Consider the following 24,092-nt stretch of genomic DNA (forward strand, 5'->3'; position numbering starts at 1 on the left):
TCATGAGTACTGAAAACTGAGCTTTGCTGTGTATGAGCACCACTAAAATCTAAACCAGATTAGTAATTATCTTCATGTACATCCCCTCTGCAAGATGGCTTTACTAATCACAACGCGTTCAAGAGCAATTCTATGGGAAACGGTCTAATTTTGCTTGCCCAGAATCAATTTTTGGCTCTCTTAGCCAGTGAAAGTCCCTTTTACTAGTTTGAAATATCTGTATTTCATGAGCACTGAAACAGATTACAAAAACATTCCTGAAGTGCATGACACACAAGTTGCTGGTACTTATCTGCAAAAGTTTGGTTTTTCATTCTTCTCAATTCCTACAACTGCCAAATAGTACGCGATTTTGTAGCACACATTTCTATTCCAGTTTATTGCTTTAATTATATGGTCTGTATCTTCAGTTTAGGTAATGATTATATACTTAGCAGCAGATGCAAAAACTAACACACAAGGTGCTGCATGTTAGTCTCAGGGCGGTTGAGGAAAAAGAGGGGAAGAAGCATAGCAGGATACATAACCTTCCCATAAATTATTTTCACAAAGCAGTCACAAAGAAAGCATTTATCTTAAGCTGAGTAATTTAGTTTAGCTCTGGTCTGCTTTCCAGCTGCAAATTAAACTCTAGCACCGAAAGGAATGTACTAAACCTGTTCCAAAATGACCAGATGTGCACACTCAAACACCATTCACACCACTCCGTTGAACAGCTGCCGCCAAGTTTTGACAAAGGCGGCGCTGCGGTTTAGCCATGACAGACAATGCCATCTGAATTATAACCAAAGTGATATGATCCAGTTAAAAACAGACTGAAAAAATGCTAGGGAAATTGCAGGAATACATTTAATAGTGAGGGAACACTAATGCTAAATTCCGCAGGAAAAAAGATTATCATCCTCTTACAAAAACACACAGGGACTGAAGAGCTAGGGTGCACCTATACAACAAACCCTACAGATTATTATTGTAGTTCAAATCACAAGAGCCCTTCTGACACAAATCTCCCAGCCACCCCCCTTTACCATACCTGGGTCTACATTGCAACGTAGTCTTGGTACAAAGAAACTGGATTTCTTTTTAATAAAATTAAAAAATAAAACAAAATAAAACAAAACAAAAGTGTTCTCCAGGAGCACATTTAATGCACTCCAACTATATAACTAAATTCAGTTTTCAAGCTCGGATGACAGAAAATTTGAAGTAACTCTCTGTCCCCCCAGCAAGGACACTGGGACCTTAACAACAGCTTCTTCCTACAGATCCCACCCTAACAAGGCACACTACTTGCTCATGTAGGATATGGCCACCTAGGGCTATGTCAATTGGTTGCATACAACCAGCACAGACCAGGAATTGGGGCAGCAGTTGTGGCTCTAATCAGCCCCAGAAAGAGATGTGGGGTTTTACCTATCAGGTTGTAGCAAGCTGTGGTACGTGATCAGTTTGACTGAAAATAATGAAGTATCCTTTTAGTATACTACATTGAGTAGTCCCTCTGAAAGCTCAGAAGTTGTTCTAGTATTCAACACCACCATTTTAGTATCGCATCATTTTACCTCTTCCTTACCTCTCACTTACAAACTGAATTTTAGAGAGAGCGCTATAGCAGCAAATCAGAAAGGCAAACAGCTAAAAGCCAACAGGAAGTACGCTGCAATAACTTCACTACCTTGTGGCATACCTTTTGTCTTCTGACTGTTCATACTTCACATATGCTGGTTTCTTGGCACTACCCCAAAACCTGGTCAGTTCCCCAGGCACAGTTTGGGGGCTGTGTGCTAGTTAGGAGGGAAGGGGGGTGAATGACAGGGATGTACCATAAAAGTAAATTAAAAAAAAAAAAAAAAGGAAGACCTCCTTAAGTATTCTTCAAAAGCAAACCTACTTCTGAGCTTTCAAAACCTATATGGAGGCTTACACTGATATAGCATCTTCACAATTATTATGTATAGCATATACACAAGTAGCTTATGCTTTCTGTCACGTTTCAAAGACAGATAAACCAGAATAGCGGCAGTCACTAGATAAGCACAGAATTAGAGGCTACTGAAATGGCTTTTTTGGGGCTTGAACCACCACAGGGAAATACAAGTTTAAACATTTACCTCATTCTGGTGCATTTACTATCCCAATCATTTAGGCCTGGAAAAACACCATCTTGGCCCTCATCTTTACAGACCAGGAGGTCCTTCCTAAAGCTGACCCTGCCTGGAGATGGGCAGGGTCATGCGAAGGGACAAGCACCAGCTCCATCACCATCTTATCAAGACTTGCATCAACACAAGCGTGTACTGTTAGCAGCATGTGGGAGAACACATGCAGGTTTAAAATATAGCATACATGTAATCAAGAGTGATCAGATGCAAATATTTCTACTTACCAGCTACACATATGCTTCCCTTTTTACAGCAAGCTTGACACACAGTTTTATTTAACCTTGTTTTAGCCAAATAACAACTCAAAGCAGTGAAGTGCATTAGAAGGACGTGGTCTTCACTGAAACAAAGTCTGACTTTAAACTGATCTATTGTTAAAAAATATTCATCCTTCACCTTCTAATAAATTAAGAAACTCACAGATTATGCATCTTCTTAAAATAAAGCTGCATATCATGTGCCTAGCAAAAACATGTGCAAATTCAGTCAGAAGTCTATCTATACTTCAGTCAACATGTTTTAAGTGGTTACTGGAGAGTCAACTGAGAAATAAATTTGCAAAGCAATAGCAGCAGACTTGTAGGGAAAAACAACTGCTGCTGAGGTCTGGGTATCCACAGAACATATATTTCTTCCTAGGAGGACAGGAGGGGAGGTCACTTCAAAGCATTTCTGGTCTGAGCCCATGAACAGAGCAGCCCCCAGTAGCAGGAGCTTTATAGATGCCCTCCTGGAGCCCATGCTTCAGTTTGATTTCATCTGGAAGGAATCCAGTTCATGCGCTCCAGGACTGCTCTGAGACTTGAACCTAAGCACAGTGCATGAGGATAAATGAGATTTGCTTCAGAGTCTCAGTCCCAGATCAAAAATAAAACACAAACGCAGAAGCACATGCAATGTGTTATGGCCATTTACTTCACTATGGATTTCCCTTCACTCTCTAAATTTAAAACGTTTGAGCTGATACATATCCGCTGCAAAATAGCTTTGCCTACAGCTCAGGAGGATTACAAGAATTGCCTTCAGTTTTCCACCTCTCAGTTCCAGCTTTGCCCAGTGACCCAGGCCCCTACCAGCAGGGCACAGCTGGAGAGGACTTATTTGCCTCTCTTATTAAACCATTAGCTTATTCATGATTACTTCCTCTTAGGAATAGAGCACTGGGTTCAGCCACTGCATAACAGTTAATTTTAAGAACATAACCTCATCTAAATCAGAGATTTTGCTCTGTAGATAAACTGAAACAATGCATTGCATTACATGTAGCAGATGAACACTTCCCAGCTGAGCTGCTGTACCTTAATGGTGATTTGCAATCAACCACACTCTTTAACCTAACCACAAAGTGGATACAAAGGGGTGGGGAGGAAATCTTTGCCTGCTGACTCATCAATAAGTTAATGACAATCTTGCCAACAGTAGGGCAGTACTTTTCCTCAAAGGTTACTGCTTTCAGGTCCTATGATATATTTTCACAGGTCTCTATTTCAAGGAAAATAATCCTTTCAGCTTGACACTTCCATTTATCCTTTGGCAAATTAAAAGAAAAAAAAAAAAAAGAAAAGCAGCACATATAATACAGTCTTAACATGTACCTTAAAGTATGTAAAAAGCCTTACTTAGCTACCATGCTCAATAATAATCTATATCCTTCACTGCAGCATGTCTCCAATCATGTACACACAAAAAAAGAAGAAAGCGTTAGACAGTGACAAATATTCCGATATTCGTGCAGAGGTTCAAAGTTCTGGTAAAAAAGCGTTCAAACATTCTGCTGAAAATTGAGCTGCATTCCCTGCAAAAAAATAGCATTGCATTTACATCACACCAAATGTTAAGTAAATAAATAAATAAATAAAAAGTTATATGTAATCAGATACACAGGAGTGTGACTAACTTAAAAATTATGTCCAGATCTTTTGACAAATTTGACAGCTGTTATGGAATAAATCTTTTCTCCTCTTTTCAACCCTTCTTTCTTTCCCATTTTTTGCTCTAACAGATGCTTTTATTCTTTTTTTTTTGTTTTGTTTTGTTTCTCCTCCTCTCTTCAGTAGCAGAGTTGGGAGGAGGGAGGGAGGAAGCGTAGGGTGCTAATGTACAAAGCGGTGCTTGTTAAAAACTGAACATATCCAGGCAATTCGCCAAATTTAATTCCAAAGATCCCGCTTGTGATTCTGTGCTAAGATGGAATATAGCATTGTTCTATCTGTTTGTAGGACACTGTGTCTTCTATGGAAGAAGGGTTAAAAACAAAAGGACAAAAAACAGCTTGACAGTACCCCCCCCCCTCCTCCCCCCGCTCTAAACGCGCACTTCATTCTAGAAAATGCCATATTCATAGGCCTTCAGAGTTGTTAGAAATAAATCAAGCAGCAAAAAAACAGGATTATCTCTCAAACATCATAAAAAGCATCACTGAAGTTCACAGCAGACACGGTATGAGACAAAAAGGGGTCAAATTCTGCTGCTTTTATCAGATCTGCTGCATTCAATGTTTAGATTTGGACCTTGCTGCAGTGAAAACCATTCATTAAGAAGGGATATCAGGATCTGTCCTGAAACACTGTGCCCCATGTCCTTGAGAAATGTGCAGTATTGACAAAGCATCCCAAATTCCTTTTGTCTGGACTATGAATCCCTTATTTCATAAGCAACCATTACCTGTGGCTAGAGAAGAGGGTTCTTAGGAGAGAAACTGTTTGAATACATAGATTAGCCTCTCTGAAAATAAGATTGAGATTATTTCATGAACTGGGTTAGAGATAGAGAGAAAGGAAGAGAGATTACTTGTGCTTAAATTCTTAATGAGTCACACACACTTTCTCTCCCATAATTTGCCACATAGCCTGATTTGGGCAAATGGAATTAAACCACAGCTCAGAATAATTTAAGAGTGGAAACAAGTACTAAATTGTGTAATGGACACAACAGAGGTTTAAATTCCAGATAATTTATGCTTCATTTGGTATTAGATACCTAATTACTGACATCCAAAGAAATAAAAATATATTAAACTATTTATGCAAGTTGTATGCGGGAATACATCAATATGTGCTGACAGGGCCTAAAGGGTCCAAAGAATAAATTTGACCTTGCTTCCCATTGAGACCTCTTTTTTATTTTAAACTCACATGCATGCAGTGCTGCTTTTCCCACGACTTTCCACTTTTCCCATGCACAGCCCTTCCCATCTCATTCGCCATCCCTCTGCTTGCTGTCCACCCCCTCTCCTCTTCCGCCACGTTCCTGCAGCCCCCAGTTGTGAAGGGATTAGCATCTCCTAAGGGCTTGCGGCAGATGTTCCCCTTCCTTGTTCCAGATGTGGGGTCCTTGCCTTATTTTAATTACCTCTAATAGTACAGCTAACTTCACTTGCAGATCACAAGGAAGAATTCATGTTCAATGAAGTGTAAATGAAGCAAGAAGGGAACGCACATCTCAGGGCCAAGGAAGAGTAGCAGAGCTCCTCCACTCAAGACCCTTCAAGCATGCAAACTCTAGGAAACGCAGTTACTCTTCTCAAAGGCCTAAACACTGTCAGCCAGCCCTTTCTCTGCCACATAACAGGGGCAGAGGTTCCTCCACCACTCATATTAAGGTGCATAAGGTGCAATTTAGCCAACCCGTGAAATTACAGAAAGCAGTAATGGGCTGGATTGCAGCCAGGGCATATTTCTTCCTTCTGAAGCACCAGGCATGGCAGAGTCACAGACAGCTCCAAATCTGAAACAGCAGTGGGTTTTCTTTTTTTTTTTTTTTTTTTTTCCTTTTGATTTTTCTTTAAATGATGAAAAAAGGATAAGGTTTTTTCTCCTTTGTATTTAGACAAATCTACATGAAAACAGGCAGAAAAGATAACGTGCCCAGGAGAGCAGGAGAGTAGGAAACTAAACCACAGGAAAAAATTGACATTGGTTTCTGAAAGGCAAAGCATTGCCTCTCTCCTCAGCTACAGCCTGCTTCTTCTTCCAACTTTCTGCTTTATGAATGCAAGAGGAGAAACTAAAGGGAGGGGATTTATGAGCCTTTTTAGGCACTACTCTATGTGAGGGTTTAAAAACACACCGTAATTGACAATGTTAAAAACAAATATGAATGAAGCCTGCAACTTTAAGTCATTTTTCTTTTCCCATAAATAAACCTCTTCAGCTCCACCCTCCACTTAGGCACAACAGCACTTTGAAGATAATAATTACCCTTTAAGTATCCCAAATACATAAGCCAATGAAACAAAAGTGAAATGAAAGAATTCAACCCATTTGCGCAAAGCCACTAAGCCAAGAAACAAGTACACATGACTGAAAATTCACGTAAATTACTTGGCATTTGCCACTACAACATATTGCCTTAACGAACAACTTAGCATTTTGCTAAGTTAATATGCTTGCTCCTGTAAAAATGCATTTGGGAAGGCTCTCACAAACGTTTTTATCTGACTGCACTTTCTATAGTCAAATGCACAATGATGGCTCTGGCTAAAATACACAAAATTGACATTAAAAAGCTAGAGTGACTGAAGGGGCTTTACAGTAACCCTATGAATTATCCAGCTGCTATATATGACTTGTGTTTGTCAATGCTCAATACAGGCAAGGGGACCCACTGATCCCTTCCATTACGTTTTAGGACACCATGCACTTGACAATTAAAAATTTGTCTTCTGAGTCTAATAAAATTACATTGTAATATTTAGTGAAGTTTAAACATCATAACAAATGAACTGTCCTCCAGATCGTATGTTCCAAATTCCCACAGAGTTGGTCATTAAGGATTTTTTTTTTTTTTTTTTTTTTTTTTTGGTAAATCAAGAGTTAAGAGAGCTGTTGTATAGTGTTTTTTTAATGAGAGGACAGTAAGTTCTCCCTTCTCAAGCCTTTTCTTAAACACCCTGTTTTGTAACACAACATTTACTTCCCAACTTATCACACAAAATAACCTGCTGCTTCTTCAGTAAGCCTGCTACATTCTTCTTAAAACAAATTAACTTGTGTAACTTTGATAAGACGGTGCACTCAAAAGTACTTCTCATGCTGCTGACACAGCACAGGTAGCTTGAAGACTGCCTGCTCAGACAAGAGAAGCTGCCACAACAACAGGAGGCTGAGCAGCAATAGTCCTTTCACGTGTTTCCAACCCAAGGTGTTATGCAGAAGAAGAACCCAGCAAGAGGGGCCCACCACTTTTCATAAACTATTTCTTTTGTGATGTTTTCTAACACTTCCTTTAATCGAAGCATGTGAATGTTCTTGGTATCAGCAGCATGATAGCAACTGAAGAAGCCTGAGTACGCTCCTTACTCTTCCAGAAAAGCAAGGGCTTCACCCTCACTGCCTTAATGCTTTAGTCCTAGAGCTGCCAGCTCTAACAGTGGCTCTGTCTTGAAGCTCAGAAACGCATGCAAAGGGGAGCTTAAGTCCTCTCTGGCTTCTTACCCCAACTGCAGCAGATACCAAACAGAAGGGACTGGAAGGTCAGAGAATTTCAAGCAGAGCACCAAAACTGCTTACCACCTTTGCCTGTGACCAGTGCCCAGCAAAGGACTCAACCAACTGCATGAAATTGCCATTGTCATCCAAAGTTAGAAAATTTCCTAGTTGGGTGTAGTGTTCATTACTACTTGCATTTCTGTTTTAGGTAGTTTTCCTTTTAAATGATAAGGCATTCTTTGTGAAGCAGTAGCATATCTTAAAATAAGTGTTTTCTCCATATTTTGTCCTATAATTGCTGAAACTAAGAGGACTAGGCCACACAATTAGGGTGAGCTTCAGCTCTGATAAGTGAGATAGAAAACCATGAACTGTCCCTACTCCCAGCTTTTCATACCCTTAGCTTCTGTTCTGTACAGGTACACTCACAAACCAAACCTTCTTTCACATGAGTAGTTTATTTGATATACATATTTAGTTATACAAGAGTCTGACAGGTAAATGACATGACAGTAAAGAAGCCACAGTGGCAGAAGTATAAAGTGATATCTGTCAGATGTGCTATTTATATTTTAAACAGAGGGTACCTAGAAAGTAGGCATGCAACAGAAGATATTTCTGACCACTTAGGCACCTAGCAAAAAGATGTCACCAATAAAACAGAAGACAGTTATTTGCTTTTCTCTTCTCAAAGGACACATTCTGTATCAAAAAATCCTTCTTTTGAAGAAACTGAGCAATCACTGCAAAGCAACACTCCTGCATTTATAGTACCACTATTTTAAAAAGGCACAGTTTCTGCCACCTAGCTGCTACATGTAGGTTTATGCACACCTATATCTAAAGGAGATTCAGCATTTTAGAGATGAAAGTTTATGGACAATATAACACAGTTTTGAAATACTGTGTGCATGAAAGCATGACTTCGTAGTGCTAAGTGTACGTTTAAGGGGAGCTGTCTACCAAGACCAATCACCTCGGAAGGCTGTATATAAAGTAGTTGTGAGCACTTCAATAAAAATGTAAAGAAAATCCCAAATGCCTGTTAATTTTTCAGTAATGAAGACTAAAAAATGCAACTCAGAGAAGTAAAGCCGCCATGTTCCCCTGTAGTTCTGGAGATTAATCTATCGCTTCAGAACAACTCATGATTCTAGGAGAAGCACTGTTTTCCAGTAAGTATAAGCACATATAGTTTATTTTGTAACTGTGAAACAGTATACCTTTTGCAATTATACTTACAATTATAAAAGAACATCATTTCTATTACAATCTCCACTACAGAACAGATCTTTACTTATTACAATGATTTTGATTGCTAAATTAAAAAGTGATAACAGAGTTGCAAATAGAAAGTTTGTGTTGCTCTGAAAAACAAAGTTCCAACTCAAAGCTTCTATGCATATTAGCCCCTTGCTAGCCCAAATCATGTTAGAAGCCAGTAATCATGCTTTCATGTGTTATTTCTATACATATCATTAACCTCTTGAATCCACATTGCAGTGTGCATCATTTCCATGAGAACCATCTCCTGCCATAGGAGTGATCTTCAATCACAATTTCCAAGATTGTGCTCGTAGCATGAAAAATGTGTTGTAGATCTTAATATTTGATAATCCAGAAGAAAAAAAAAAGCAACCACTTTTGATTATTGTAATGTATGTTTCTGTAACCACTTACCTGAAAGACGAAGCTAAAGAAATATTTTATTTGGTCTTTAATGGAATGGGACAGCCAAAACAAAAACACTCCGAGACATGTTTTATGAATCATTCCAAACCATTTTCTTTCAGTTCTAAGTCTAATACAAAATATGAGTTTTCCTGTCTGTTAAAGCAAGCATTTACAACTGTAATTTGCAACTGCTGCAAAGTGTCAAATTGGCTAAATTATGCATGCTGTGCATGTGTATTTTCCTAAGTTTCTTTTTAATACAAGCACACACATACAGACACCAGTCACATATGGGGTCAAGCTACTTAAATGTTCTACAGCCAAGAACATGAGGCTGCTGCTTGGTGTGTCTAAGGAGAAGAGAACATCTTAAAGCATTTCTGAACAGGGATAAAACCTTGTTAACAACAAGTATGTGCTACTAACAAACTGTACCACTAGACACAAAGTCTGAGGATTAGTTATGTAAGTAAAAGTCCATTTGGTTTCTCATTTTAGCCTATTTTTTCAAATAGTCACTTCACACTTCTATTTGCGCCCACTGCCTCTCCCTGCAGCCTGCCATGTAACAAGGGAAGGAGAAGTCAACTTGGAGCACTGTGAGAAGACGCAGTGCTTCCAAGATCTCCAGAGCCAACTTGTCTCCTTTAGAGCACTCACCATTATGTTTAAAACAACTTGTATTGGAAGTTTCAGGAGAATGTCATCCCCTAAAGTAACTTTTAGTGGACAACAACCCTCTAAAAACAATTAATGCTTTTATTTTTTAAAGCTCTCTGCCTAAAACAAAGCAAAAATAAGTTACCTCTCTTGTTTTTTTTGCAACATGAAGGCAACATCACCTGGATCTAGGTCCTCTTATTTCCTCTAATAGAAGATAGCTGAATGAACTGCTTCAGAACATAAGAAAATTGCCATTTTTTGCTCTTAGGTTCCTTTACAGCAGCCACTAATAAGTATCTAGTAAATCATGGTTAATTTTTAGCTTTAAATACACCATTGGCTCAGACTGCTTTGTGTTTATTAATTGGAAGACATTTAGCTAAATGCAAAATCCTCAAATTAAAGATGCCTGCATTAGATGTCCACTGAGGCTCTTTTACTGAAATACTTTTTTTTTTTTTTTTTTTTTTTTTTTTTTTTTATGAAATTGGCATGCATGGAGATTATTGTCCAAGGGAAAAAAAGAAAAAGAAAAAGAAAAACCCTATATCAAGGCAAATTGAAACTTACCAGGATAGCCCAATTAACACACTGCCTATGGTAGGGAATATATAAGCCATTTAGAGTCGAGAATCCATAGCCTCCAGCATTTCTACCACCACGTTAATTACATTTACGAGGGACTGAGCAGGTGGCAGCAGCAAGATTTGAAAAGACAATTCGTTAATGTGAGCAAGTCTAACACCTACGGAAGTTGTGCAGAGAGAAAGAGATCTCTGCAATTATTTCACAGCACTACAAATTAATTGCACATCCAGTTCTAGGGACGGGGCTTTATCAGAGCTTTGTACCTCATCTTAAAAAGGCTTCAGGAGAAAGGGAGGGAATGCTACCCTTCCTTCCATAGGGAGCTGGGGCCTGCAGGCAGGCCTGCAAGAGGAGCTGCCCACAGTAGGCCCCAGTGGTGGGTAGGCGAGGGAAGAAGCTCCTGAACTGTCTCAGTCAAGGACAGATGCTGTGTGTGACCCAGCTGAACACCCGTTTTTGGTTCATTGTGGCTTTGGGGAAGGAAAAGAGCGCTGTACGCAGAACTCGGCGTTGATTAACAAGCACTAACATTCAGCTGAGCGAAACCCCGTTCAGCCCCCTGGGCCTGTCTGACCCACTAACCACTGCTTCCTAACTACTCTGTTATGGCAAAGGCTGCCTGAAACATGCAGAGCTTGCACAACAAAAAATTATGACACGTCAGTTTTGCAAGGATTTCCTTAATGACACTTCTGTGAAACTCCCTGCTCCCCCACCCTCAAATTTATTGTTTATAATTAAACATTTGTAAAAAGGACAGCAGTTAATGGAGTCTCTTTAGGGACTGAACAGGGAATGCATGGAAGCATCAGACAGACACTCAAACACCATAAATAAATTTACAGCTTATTTCTCTACAAGGAAAAAGCAGGGAAGAAGCACAGAGTATTTAGAGAACTGAAAACGTTGGATCCTTGTGACATTAGGAGACAACACTTTTCTTCTAAGTCTACCCAGATAGGCATCACCTACCAAAAAGATCATCTCCATTTCATTCATAGTTTCATTTCTGATGTGCTCCCTTAAAACACAGGTCTTTCATGTGTGTTAAAAGCTCAAGGTTTGCCTAGGGTTTGAGCTTTCTTATGGACCTGCAACAGGACATATACCAAAGATAGCAGTGTAAAACTGGAAGCAGCAGGTGGTGTGGAGCAGATTTAGCCTGCCTTTTTCTTTTTTCTTTCCTTTTTTTTTTTTTTCCTCCCCTCTAGCAAAGCAAGTGCAAAGGTACTAGCATCACCTCGGAAGAGAGGTGTGCCAGCTGCAGTTGAACAGCCTCTTGCAATGCCATCACCGTGTTCACCAAGGTCTGGTGCTGCCCTTAAGACCTAAAGCAAGCAGAAAAAACTACAAACTGCAACTTTTGTTTTGAAAACGAAAAAAATAAACTTGGAAGAGGGAAAATTAAAAATAAGTACCAGCCACTAAGTGCTCAGAAATGAAACAGTAAACAAATGCCTCCAAAATAGTGTGTCTTGTGATTTTTGAGTATTCAAGGACTACAACAGACAATGGCTGGATAGGAGCTAGAACAGACACTGAAGATTTTGTGGTGCTTAAGAACAACACGCCCACAGCCCTATGGAAGGATGCTAATCAGCCTCCTGCATAGAAGGCAAGGGCAGACCCTCTAGTAGTGTGAGGCATCTCATGGGGAGTAGAGATTAATGATATCTTCCAGAAAAGCTATTCTCAAAAAGGAAAAAGGGACAGGCATGTTTATAGATTATCAACACTCCATTTTACAGGAGTGAATAAAATTATGCTTAGTAACCTTTAATTTGTCTTCCTTTCCAAAATAAGTTAGAATTTCAGAGGAAGAAACCAGGAAAAAGCAACAAAACAACAACAAAAAGAAAATAAAAATAACAAACAAAAAACCCCACAAAAATCAAAAATAAACAGAAAAAAAAAAAAAAAACGAAAAAACAAAACAGTCTAAACCATAACACCTCTGCAACTCATGTTTGCTTTCCTTTCCAATAGCTCCCAAGACAGGGGAATATCCAATATGAGTCTTGAAACTAAGATTGGTTTCATTTCACTGCAGAGACAATTCTCTCAGAGGGGAAAAAGTTATACCACAATGTACATTTCAAACATTTTTTCCACAAAAGACAGTTCAATTTCTTAGCAGAGAAAGATCTTTCTAATATAAGTATCCTTTCTGTCTGGATTAACAACAACAACAAAAAAAAGTTTCCTACTGTTTTTTGTTCTTCTGCCAACACCAGCTTCTTAAATGCTATGAAAACAGACAATGGTGGAAAAAGAAGACTATTTGCTCCATCACCAGAAGGCACACATATGGAGGACCTTACCACACCCCTGTACAGCACAACAGCACAAGGCAGGGCCATGAGGGCATCCAGGCACTGTCCCAGAGAAGAATATGGGAAAAAACTTTTCAGCAGCTTCCAGTAGAACCGGACAGAAAAATGCCTTGGAAAACATGCAGCACAGCTTTAGCATGACAGACCTTGATATGTCTTGCTAGTTGTGGCCTAGTGACAAGACAACCTTCTGCAAAACACATTTTTAAAATGCTTTACTGCAGTTTTCTGATGAAAACCCACGGTTGCAGTTTACCAGCCCACAAAGAGAGCTTGAAGATATGTTTTTAAATGGTGTCATCTACATATAAAGAAAACATAGGCACATCATCTAGGTCACATGAAAGAAAACCACGATCAAGAGGCTCTGAACACTCAGAGCTGCTGCAGTTTGAGATTCAAGCTCAGTCTCCTGCTTTTTCCTGAAGCTGCTACATACATGTACAGAAAGCAAGGCCCTCAAAGCCCAAAGAACTTTAACGTGATAACTCCAAGTGGTCTTAGCCTAGTTACCTAAATATTTCAGATGACCAAAAGGTGAACAGTGCTCAGTACAGCTATGTTACCTTTTCACTCCTTGTTTTCCGGAGTTTGGCTTATGTAAAACAGCGGTCACCATGAGCAAGCCTGCAGCTGGCTCCTCATCTCAGACAGCATCCCACCATAGTGTGTGGCACGTGTTGGCCAAACCCTTACTGCCTCTACAGAGAGGGGTGGTTTCAGCCAACACCTGAACAGGCACTCCCCAGTGGATGCTACTGAGCACTTTGGGGGGTGGCACGGAAGGGAAAGAAAAGACTTTGCAAAGGGAAATACTGCTAGAGTCAATAATCATGCCCTAATTCAAACTAGGCTCTTCTAAAGCTGTTCAGGTTAATTTTAATTAACATGCAGTTCTTTCCTGGCATTAGCCAAAGGGGTTCACATCAGAAACACAACAACTGCTTGGGAGGCAGGAAGCTGCTGTGCTGATCCTATGAGCATCATGACCTGAATTAATTAGTATGTAGTGCTGCACGTTTCCTTAAATCATCTCCAGCTTTTACATTCCTGGTCTCACATTGAGGGTCACCATAGCTATGAGGGAAAGAAAAGATAGTGGTAAAGCTCTCTGGCACTGCAGCACTGCCTCATCCACATGCCTCCTAGGGAAATGGCTGCTGAGGTTCATGTTTTGGAAGTTATTTCACAGCGCAAACTCCTACCATATATGCTGCAGGTAAGCCCATACACAGCTTCATGAAAAGAGAGACAGCAGGAGACTGAGATCCCAAACATGCAACAAAGCTGGAAATGAAAAAGTCTGTGTGCTCATGTATGAGAGATCGAGTTAAATTGGCTGTTAAGGTCACATGAACAGAGGCACGTTCACAGTTATTGCATGAACCACAATAGGAAAGAAGCTATGCAGCCCAGGCAGCGCACCATCAGACATCCACACCAAGTAACTTTTGCTCCACTGGATATAGGGGTGTTGTGATTGCCTTCAAATGCAAAGCCACCTGCTCTGGTGGGCTTACTATAAAAGCAATGTATGTCAGCAGCGCGCACAACACAAGGGGAAACCATTTTACGTAGTGTTACTGAAAAAAATGCCCTTTCCACTGCATCTGGGTAATAATAGGCAAAAAGCAGACATCAGGTAAGGGAAAAGCTAGCCTTGTTTAACAGTCAGCCCAGAAAGGATATATAGCAGCAGCATCCTCAAAAAAACCACCATTGTGTAAATGATCAAAGACGCCCAACGTGTCTTATGCTTTGTTCAGCAGCCTCAAAAGCTCCTGCTCACTCTGGTCTCCCACACTCCCAGGGATGCTGGCAGTGGGTACACAGCTAAGGAGGGCTGTAATCCTGCTCTCCTCTCAACCTTCATATTCTGTATTATTAACTCCAGTGCTTAGGAGAAACACAGCTGTCTTGGCAGGTCATGGTCAAGGAAGAAAGGCGGTTTTGGAGATAATAAGTGCAAAAGCTCCTTAAAAGCTCTGATGACCTAGGGGAAGGATTTGAAATTAATTGCCAGTATCTCCTGGCAGGAAGCACCAGCACGGTAGGTCCTGAGTGCCCTGGGATGCAGGCTGTCATCAGCAGTGTGCTCCTCCCAGCTGTCCCCTGCAGGACAAAGGGAGGCACACAGCAGCTGTCAAGCCTGAAGGCTTTGAGCATCACAGCTCCGGCCATGTCTGCCAGCAGAGGACGAAGGCTCCTACCGCAAGTCCCTTCATGGCTACAGAAGTCATTGGAGTGCCAATGAGCCAAATCCTGAATGTCTTTGTGACCACATAGCAGTTCAGGATTGATTGCATTTTGGGATACTTCTATGATGTCAGTAATTTAGCCTGACACAAGAAAATACTATCAAAATTGCAAATAAATGTAATCGTTTCTCTCCTGTGTTTAGGTTTGTGTGAGGAAAAGAAAATCACTCTCCATATAGATCTAATAACCTGACGCAAATGCAAAGCACAAGTGTTGGAGCAATGAAGCATATGCAATGAAAAGTTTGACATATTTTCTGAGCAAGGCAACAGAAAACACTTTACTTACAAGGTACGTGCCATAACATAAGGGATATTTCACAGACGCAGAAGATGACAGACTACTGACCATGTGGAAAGCAGGCACAGCAGTCACACTTTTCCTGACAAAAGGAAAAAGGCATGTTTTCCTCTTACTGATCTTACCAGCCTCTTCCCTAAAAAGACAAAGGGTTAAGGATCAAGTATTTTAAGGATTATAGTGGTTGGGAACTTAAGCAGGCATGATGGCATATTTTGAATCCACAAACCTGTATTATACCACAAGAAAGAAGAAGGAACTCATGCTGTGGCTGGTAACTACTCCTCTTCTGCATCATCTTATGAAGTCCACATAGGAGCCTCCCCAGGAGTTCTGCACAAGGACCTATTTAGCACACCAGAGGAAAAATGACCAGAGATACTATGTTCCCAGAAAGCTGGTGGGTGGTTTTTTTTTTGTTTGTTTTGTTTTTGACAGAAACTCAGGTTTTATTTCCATTTTCATCCCTCAGTTAAATTGTAACAATGACATTGAAGAAGAAAGTATGTTCCTAGTTCTCCAACCCATTTGAACAGAATTTATTCTAAGGGGGCAGACGAGCTTCGGAAAGTCAATTGCCATCCTATGGCCAGCATACTAATCAGTTTGGTGATTCTACAAACAAGAAATAGCAATCTGAGAGCAACCAATAAAGCATGATGAAAAAAAAATAAAATAAAGAAAAAAAGCTTTATCAACTAAAAGCATTTTGTCAGGGGAAGAAACAGATAGTGGTGACTGTAACTACACTGGTACTTCCCTGATCCATTTTCTTTGTAGATTCTTACAAGAACAGAAAAGATTAAACATACAGTAATTAACACATTTATACACCATGCTTTAACAGCAGCTGGGACATCCCCATTAGCCTTGACAACAACACTTAATATTCCACATGTACCATGCCCTCCAGTTACTGTGACAACAGAAGGCCAAGTCTTCACAGAATCATACAATGGTTTGTATTGGAAGGGACCTTAAAGATCACCTAATTCAACTTCCCTCCAGGAATTCACTTTGTTTTGCTTTAATAGGGCATCTCCCCACTTTCTGTTTATTTTAAAGCTGTTTCTCCAAGCTTTCCCACTGTTCTCTTTCTCTAACATGGGTACATCACTTACTTTGCTCTTGGCCAAGAGTGCATTCAATAGAGGATCAAATGTCAACCCCAAACTGTCCAAAGGCAGGAGGAGATGGATAAGATAAAACCTGCCACTATACAAGGAAAAATGGCGAGGAAAACAAAACCACAGAATTACACAAGGGGATATACCCACTCACATAGCAATTAAGGAATGGATATGAGCCAGAAGTGAAAGCGAACAAAACCAGTGGTCTTCAGGAAAAGAAAATTTAAGACTACTTATAAAAAAAAAAAAAAAAGTAGGAATAATGGGGACAGAGAACTACCTATTTACCTACATACCCCTGCTCACAAAACCTCACAGGGAGCAGATACGAAGGAGAGCAGAATGAGGTTTGGCCACGAGATCCAACATTTCCCCTCTGCGAGGATGATCCGAAGAACCTAAGCCACACTGGGGAGCTGACTGTAATGGGGGAAACACATAGAACTTTGTAGGATAGCAGTCATGGGAAACCTCTGAAAATACAAAGATAAATGTTTACAAGGAAAAAAAAAAATCATTTTAGTGACATCTGACTGTTACAAGCTCAAATCATTCCAGTCTTGATAAAGCTGCTATCTCATTTGCATTTTCTTTCATTTCCACCCACTCTCCAAATAGTTACCTTCAGTCTGTCATGGCTACTCTAAAATAATAGCATTTCCTAGTGGCTCCTCTCCTTCCTGATTCTTTTCTTCCTCTCCCAGATTTCCAATGAGGAATGAGAGGAATTGAATGTGTCATAGATTACCACACTTTCTCACACATGGCTTTGCAAGTGTAAGTGGCAGACAAGACCAGAAAATCTCATAGAAAAATTTGAGAAGGTGATTAAAAGACTAAGTATCTATTATATGCTTTTTGCAACTCAAGGCTGAGAAGAAAAACGGGTATTTTCAAACTTTAAAAAAATAATTTAAAGTGAGAACTAATAATAACAGGCTATAAAAGCAGAATTACTTTCCTGGCTATTTTTCATGCCAAGTCATTAGTGCCTAGAAACTTAAAGGAATATCTGAAATGTGGGGCTTTCATTGTACAATTACTGAGCATGAGAAATTGCCACTTTAATTTCAGTCTGGAATGGAAGAAGCATCTATGAAGGCATACACTACATCAGGGAAATAATTACTAGCACTGGCCAAATCAGTCCGGTATCACAAAGCCTTCTCACACTTGCTTACATCAAACTCTGCTTTAATGGAACATTTGTCAGCTTAGGACCCAGGAACTTCATTGGCTGGTGGGCAGGCAATAACAGATTATGCAACAGGCTCTGTTATATTCCCCTGGCAAGGTATGACAAATATCTCAGAGATTTCAAGAGTCCTTTTTTTTTTTGTTGTTGTTTTTTTTTTTTTTTTTTTTTTTTTTTTTTTTTACACCAGCCCTCATCACAGAGCTGGAGCAGATGTTGTAGGAAGTGTTGTTGTTTGGGCCACCTTGCAAATCGTGGGCTCTTGACAGATGTGCTGGAGCAGATCCCTGTGCCTGCATCAGGAGTTCTCAGCTTCACATACTCCCACTAGTCAGTTCTCTTTACTCCTGACTAATTTTTTTATTTTTTGTAACACATGCCTAAGCGGCTCAAGAAAATCATTTGATTTCCCACAAGGGAAGTTCCATGTGGCAAACTTATTTTCAGCTGTGTTCCTAGCAAATACAACAACGTTTTTTACACTTTTGTTTGGGGAAGCACATGACATTTATGTCAACACAGTTCTGGCAGCAAAAGCATAAGACTATACACAAACAACAATCATTTTAAACCTTTGAAAAGTTTTTCCTTAAACAAAAAAAAAAAAAAAAAAAAAAAAAACTTGATATAAAGTATTGAAGATCCAGGCAGACCTCTGCACTAATTCAGACTTGCACGGCATTTGCAGGCATGATGTATTTGGGACTTCCTTGCAGCAAACCCCTAGTGAGGTTCCTAGAATTTAGTATTTAAGCAGCTTTAAGAAGACATCTTGAGTTGACCAAAGTCAACTTATTTATTTATTTTTTAAAAACATTTTATAGCTCTTTGGTTGTAAAATACTTGTGTTGCACCATAAAGCAAAACTCATATAAACCTGGAGAGTTTAAAATCTCAGTGCGAAACCTCTCTCTCACAGAGAAACCAAGTTTCCACACCACCACTCCCACCCTTGGCAGCCTCGCAGGGCACAGATCACGCACAAGCAATGCTGATGCCTGCCCACGGTTTTGCTTGTGCACGCTCCATGTATCACAGGATTAGACGTCTCAAAGAATTTCCTAGCGCGCAAACTGACAAAAATGCAGATTACAAGGTAGAGTGAGAAACAGCTATTGGAGAGACCAAGTTAGCTTGGAAGAGGGAGGAAGGCAGATTCTTCCCTGGTTAGCCATCAGCAACATGCTCCGCAGCTCCAGCCCAGCAGAAACACTGATAAGCTCAAATATATGTTTCCAATATTAAGAAAAACAGCACACTACTCAAAACATAATCCTCCTCTGGCTGGAATCCCATCACTTACTCTGTTTCACAGATCTCCATAGACTCTAGGCCAGCTGTATTCTTAACACCAGGTGTCCTCCCTAACCACCAGTTCACAAACCAGCATCCGAAAGGCAAGCTAGCTGCTCGCCTTCCTAAGTCACTTACAGTACAAGAGTAAGATTGCCCCATTTGCCATCAGTGCAATCCTACTCTCCACTTATGTGTATGGCTTCAACCTGGGCAAAACTCTTGTTTTCACTGGCACCAAAGGAACATGTATGAAGACAGATTTTGAGGCTGCAACATGCAATGATTTCTCTGTGCTCTTAATAAAAACCACAAAGTTATGAGTGTTGTGTCTTAAACTGGATACTCCAAATAAGTTTGTGGCTTCAGTAAGTTCAGTTTTCATGACCCATGTTCTCACTGCCTGTGAATCACAGCCCTTTCCAAAATTTTTCCACTCCAGGCAAAAAGAAAAAACAAACACGAAGTACAAGCACACTCCTGGAAAGTTGTTTTCTTTATGTATTCCTCTAGGTTAAAGTTTCCAAGCATCACACGTGTTCAGATATCAAAGCATAAAGCAAACACACACACAAATGGCACACAGCAAAGTACCGTTTTACATCACTCGATGGCTCTGTCAGGCACATCTTTCTATTAATGAAACATAAGCTCCATTCACATTTTGAAATTGCTGTTAATCAAAGAGCTCGAAAAACACGGAGAACAAAAGATCTTGAATTCTCATAGTTCTTTTCATTGCTTGCAAGTGTTTCCCAAGCCAAGGCTCCATATGCAAGCTTTTGAGCCTAAAACCCAAGAGACAAGTAATTGTGGAGAAGGAGACTGCCAAAGCACCAAAGCAGAGCAGCAATAGAAAGCAGCAGAACAGTGAGGACTAAACATTGCATACAGTGCTACCTGTTATGCTGAACCTTTCCTTGTACCCCACTGCTCTTTGCTGTGCTCATAGGGGATGGGTAGCAGGGAATTGCAAAGGGTACAGCTAGGCCCAGATGCTCACACCTAACTGCAGAAGAAAAGCATGGAGAGGTCCATGAGGCTTGGATCCATCGCTGGCACTGCCACTTGGAGTCACCTTCCTCCAGGTTACATGCTCCATTGAGTATAAACTGGATAAGGCCACCTTAACACTCCATTGCCCTTGTTTTGTCCTTTACCCATGTTGGGTATTTACACAGTAAATGTTCTCTACACAGGTTTCTGCATCTGTACAGAGACCAACAGGTTCAGCTGTGACCCATTCATTTAACACAACATCTTTTATGTCCTTGCTGCCACCTGGAGATTACACTCTTTCCTTAGGTTTGCTTACCACAGCTCAAACCCAAACTCACCTGTTTTGATTTCCATCACTCCTATACCCATACAGCCTTTAAGACGAGACAGATACAGTCATGGGCACCAGGTGCATTTGCATTTAGACAGGGTTAACAGCACATCCAGCAGGATGCGAAAGTGGAGGAACCATAAGAGAAACCTGGAAATTTCAGCAGGAATAACTGCATGATGAATTAAACATGATAGTTAAACATGCCATGGTTTCTACAAACTATTTAAGACGTTCTTGGAGGAGGTCTCCCCCAGTGAAATTTCACTGCATACATTGCTCTTTCTTCTTTATTTTTTTTTTGTGAGATAGCAAGGACTTTAGATAGCAATAATCTTGAAAAACAAAGGCTGTTGAACAAATACCGTGTAGAAAATGATGCTTCAACTGATGCTTCATCAAATGATGGCAAAATGACACACAGAAGCAACCTTGAGAAAAGATACCTTGCTTGAGAAAATTAATTAAATGTTTAAAGTACTTAAAGCACTGGAAGTGACGTACAGGTTTCAACTGGTTTAAGAAATTATAGAAATATACTGAAGATGACAGATAATCAAAGCACTTCCACAGTTCAGCTCTCCAGTGGGTAAAAATCTATAACCCAGTGTGCTTTTCCAAAACATAACATTTCCAGATCTATCAGACATATCATAATTCACACAGGGACAGCAGATTTCCTATATTACTAGACCACGCACTTAGGAAGAGAGAGAACCTGTAAACATGGTGAAACCACAGATTTTTTAGGATACTGGGAAATATCTGAAATGCACAACATTTTCTTCTCCTCCTCCTTCTCAGACAAGAGAGATTACAGCAAGAAGGCAAATTTAAGCACTTGTTAATAGCCTAAGCAAGCATTGCGGAGATAGGGAAAGGACCGCAGTAAAAAAAAAAAAAAAAAAACAAAAAAACAAAAAAACACAACTTCACAGGCTTTTTTTTTTTTTTTTTTTTTTAATTAGGAACAAGGTTAAATATATTTAAGAGGTGCAAGATTTAATAGAATATGGACGACAAGACTTTGCAATTGAAATCTGGCCACCCTTAATGACCGATACTAATCGGATTTTACTATTACTGTGATTCACAAAAGATTTCAGCTCCTGCCTGGACAAAGCATACAGCTGAACAGAAAGAAAGAGGGCTGATTTTCTTTCAGGATTTGCCCCCAGCTGTTTATAAGGAGAAACCCTGGCCAGGGGAATATCTAAACCTCCTGAGGTCAGTGGGCGCTGCAGGGCAGTGGTTGCTCACAACACCTGCGCACACCCGTATGAAGATGGGCACTGTTTCACCCCCCGTTCACACACAGTGTTTGCTTCAGCAACTTGGAAAAACAAAAACAAAAACAACTAAACACAGCGTATGTACCCACTCTGCTCCAACCACTCTTCTTACTTGAAATCAACAGTTTGGTGAAGCACAAAGAAGAAAAGTGATGAAACTTTGCACACAGCCATTCGTGCACTGCTTTTTAGATTTTTAGAACAAAATCACTTTGCGTTTTTTTTTTTTGTTCATTTTGTAAAATATTCCCGCCTCCCAAGGTGAGACCTGGCATTTGAGAAAATCTGTGCTGCAATGTAAGAGATGCTAATGGGTGGTTCTTTGTGCACGGAGGGGTTATTAAGGTGGTTATTAAGGACAACCCTAGAGCCGACGTAACCCGTAATTAAATACAATGGGCCTGACTTTCAGAAGTGCTGAGTGAGCCAAAAGCCCAATGCAGTCAATTGCAGCAGTGGGCTCTCAGCAGCTCCAAAAAGGAAAAAATAAAAAAATAGATCAGTCTCAGTGGGCCAGTCTTACACAAAAGTTTTGCATGAGTAAGGACAATTCGAATGGTCCTAATTAGAAACAGCCAAACACATCCTTGCAATAGGATCAGCAAGCTCGACACAGCACTGAAGCTCCCAACAAATACTGGTCAGACAGCAGGAGCAGCCTGCACCACAGCAAGGCAATGGTGTTTATGTGCTAGCACAAACAGCATGTTGCATTCACGAAGGACTAGTTCACCAGCTGACAAAGACTTATTTTTTGTGAGCTCTTTGTAAAGTATTAAAGGTTGTGCATGAAGCCCCCTCTCCTGACGGGTCACAGCCAGACTGTCCCACAGCGTTTCTAAGCCAAGAAGCAGGCCAGACACAGGGAGGTTGTGCCATTATTACCAGTAAAACATTCAAGAAATGTTTTTTTCTTTCCACTCCTCTTTTCTCAACAGGACTGTACATTCTATAGGAACACAAACCATACATTATGTACAGACCCACACCTTGCAAAACTGACGCTTGTGTTCTTCTAATGCTTTAGCACTAAAGACTTGCTTCTTCAAGATGAATCACCTATGAGGACTTGAAAGAGCTTTTTGATGTGAAATCCCTAGCAATTTACTGCAGAAAGATCATTTCACAAACTTAGCAGCAAAGACTTGAGAACGACTTTATACATATTACCATCTAACGGATTGTGCCAACACCATCCCCGAATAAGATGCTATAATCTGACAAATACACTTCTCTTAGTAAGATAGCAGAAAACTTTTGGAGCGGGGATGGAAGAGGAGAAAGAAGATCTATTTGACATGAGTCCGCGGCAGTGAAGTAAAAGGTTCTGTTAAGGGAAGTAAACTGAGACATGGGAGAGGCAGTCAACTTTACAATTTCATTTAACATCAATTTCAAAAGTGTATGTAGTAAAAACAATCCAGAAAGTGAGTAGCAGATCAGGTAGGCAGAGCCCAAGCTTTCTGGCACAGACAATTCAGCTGCTCTCTTTACTCCAGCGCTCGGAGTTGAAGAGGCAGCAGGACCCAGGCTCTAGCATGTACTTAGAGGGGCACTGGAAAGTTAAGAAAAGCTCAGTGAAAAGATTTTAGTGCTATGGGAGCCTGATCTTCTGTGAGCTAGGGAACAAACCAGTTAATGAGCATTTAGAAACTACGGAGCTAGGCGATGCAAATTAATTTGACCAAGTGGCAACCAAAGGAATTCTGGCAGCTTCCTTTGACTGAGTAATTAAATTATGGATATTTTTTCCTTCTCCCTTCTTTTCTCCATTAAAACAGAAGCAGTGCCAGTACCGGAGTGCCCGTACGGACCGACGGACTGACACCGGCCGCTCGGTACAGCGCTGCCGGGCGGGCCCAAATACGCTGCTTTTCCCCCCATTCCTTGCACCCCCGGCACTGCTTAACCCGAGGAGGTCCCCCAAAAGCCAGTGGGGATGGGAGCAGAAACCCCTGGCTCCCCCGAACTGCGCGGCTGGAGGCGCCCCCATGCAGGATGCGCGCAGGGCAGGAGTGGGGCGCGGAGGACTCGGGGGGCCCTTTCCCTCCCCATAAACGCCCCTTCTCGGGTTTGGCTCACCTCCCCCCAAACCAGCACCTCCCCGCTTACCCATGGCTGGCTCTCTCCTTGCGGGGCGCGGCGGGGATGGGATGGGGGCGCAGGGCAGGGGCCGTGCCGTGCCGAGCCGGGCTGTGCGGGATGCGCTGCGGAGGGCAGCGGCCGCAGCTCGCCCAGTGCCGGGCTCCGCTCGCCTCGGGCGGGGAGAGGGGCGGGGATGTCCCCGCCTGCCTGCGCCGCCCGGGGGGCCCGGCACGGCCCCGCACGGCACGGCCCGGGGCACGGCAGAGCGGAGCAGCGCCGCCCCGCGCCCACCCGGCACGGCAGCGGTCTCCCGAGAGGGGCTGGGGGCCCCGGTTGCGACCCCCGAGGCTGAGGGGGGC

At 41.2% G+C, this 24,092-nt stretch overlaps 1 protein-coding gene across 1 annotated transcript in view; it reads right to left on the minus strand.

Moving 5' to 3' along the window:
• Positions 1–23,888, minus strand: part of GPM6B (glycoprotein M6B) — a gene marked incomplete at its 5' end in the record, with an annotated part of 107,479 nt that extends 83,591 nt beyond the window's left edge. Inside the window, one exon of the mRNA XM_084286612.1 lies at positions 23,761–23,888. Within this exon, the coding sequence (XP_084142738.1) occupies positions 23,761–23,764 (4 nt within the window). The remainder of the gene's footprint in view (positions 1–23,760) is intronic.
• Positions 23,889–24,092: the final 204 nt, after the last annotated feature.

Source organism: Netta rufina, assembly GCF_964035555.1.
Source record: "Netta rufina genome assembly, chromosome: 1".
NCBI lineage: Eukaryota > Metazoa > Chordata > Aves > Anseriformes > Anatidae > Netta > Netta rufina.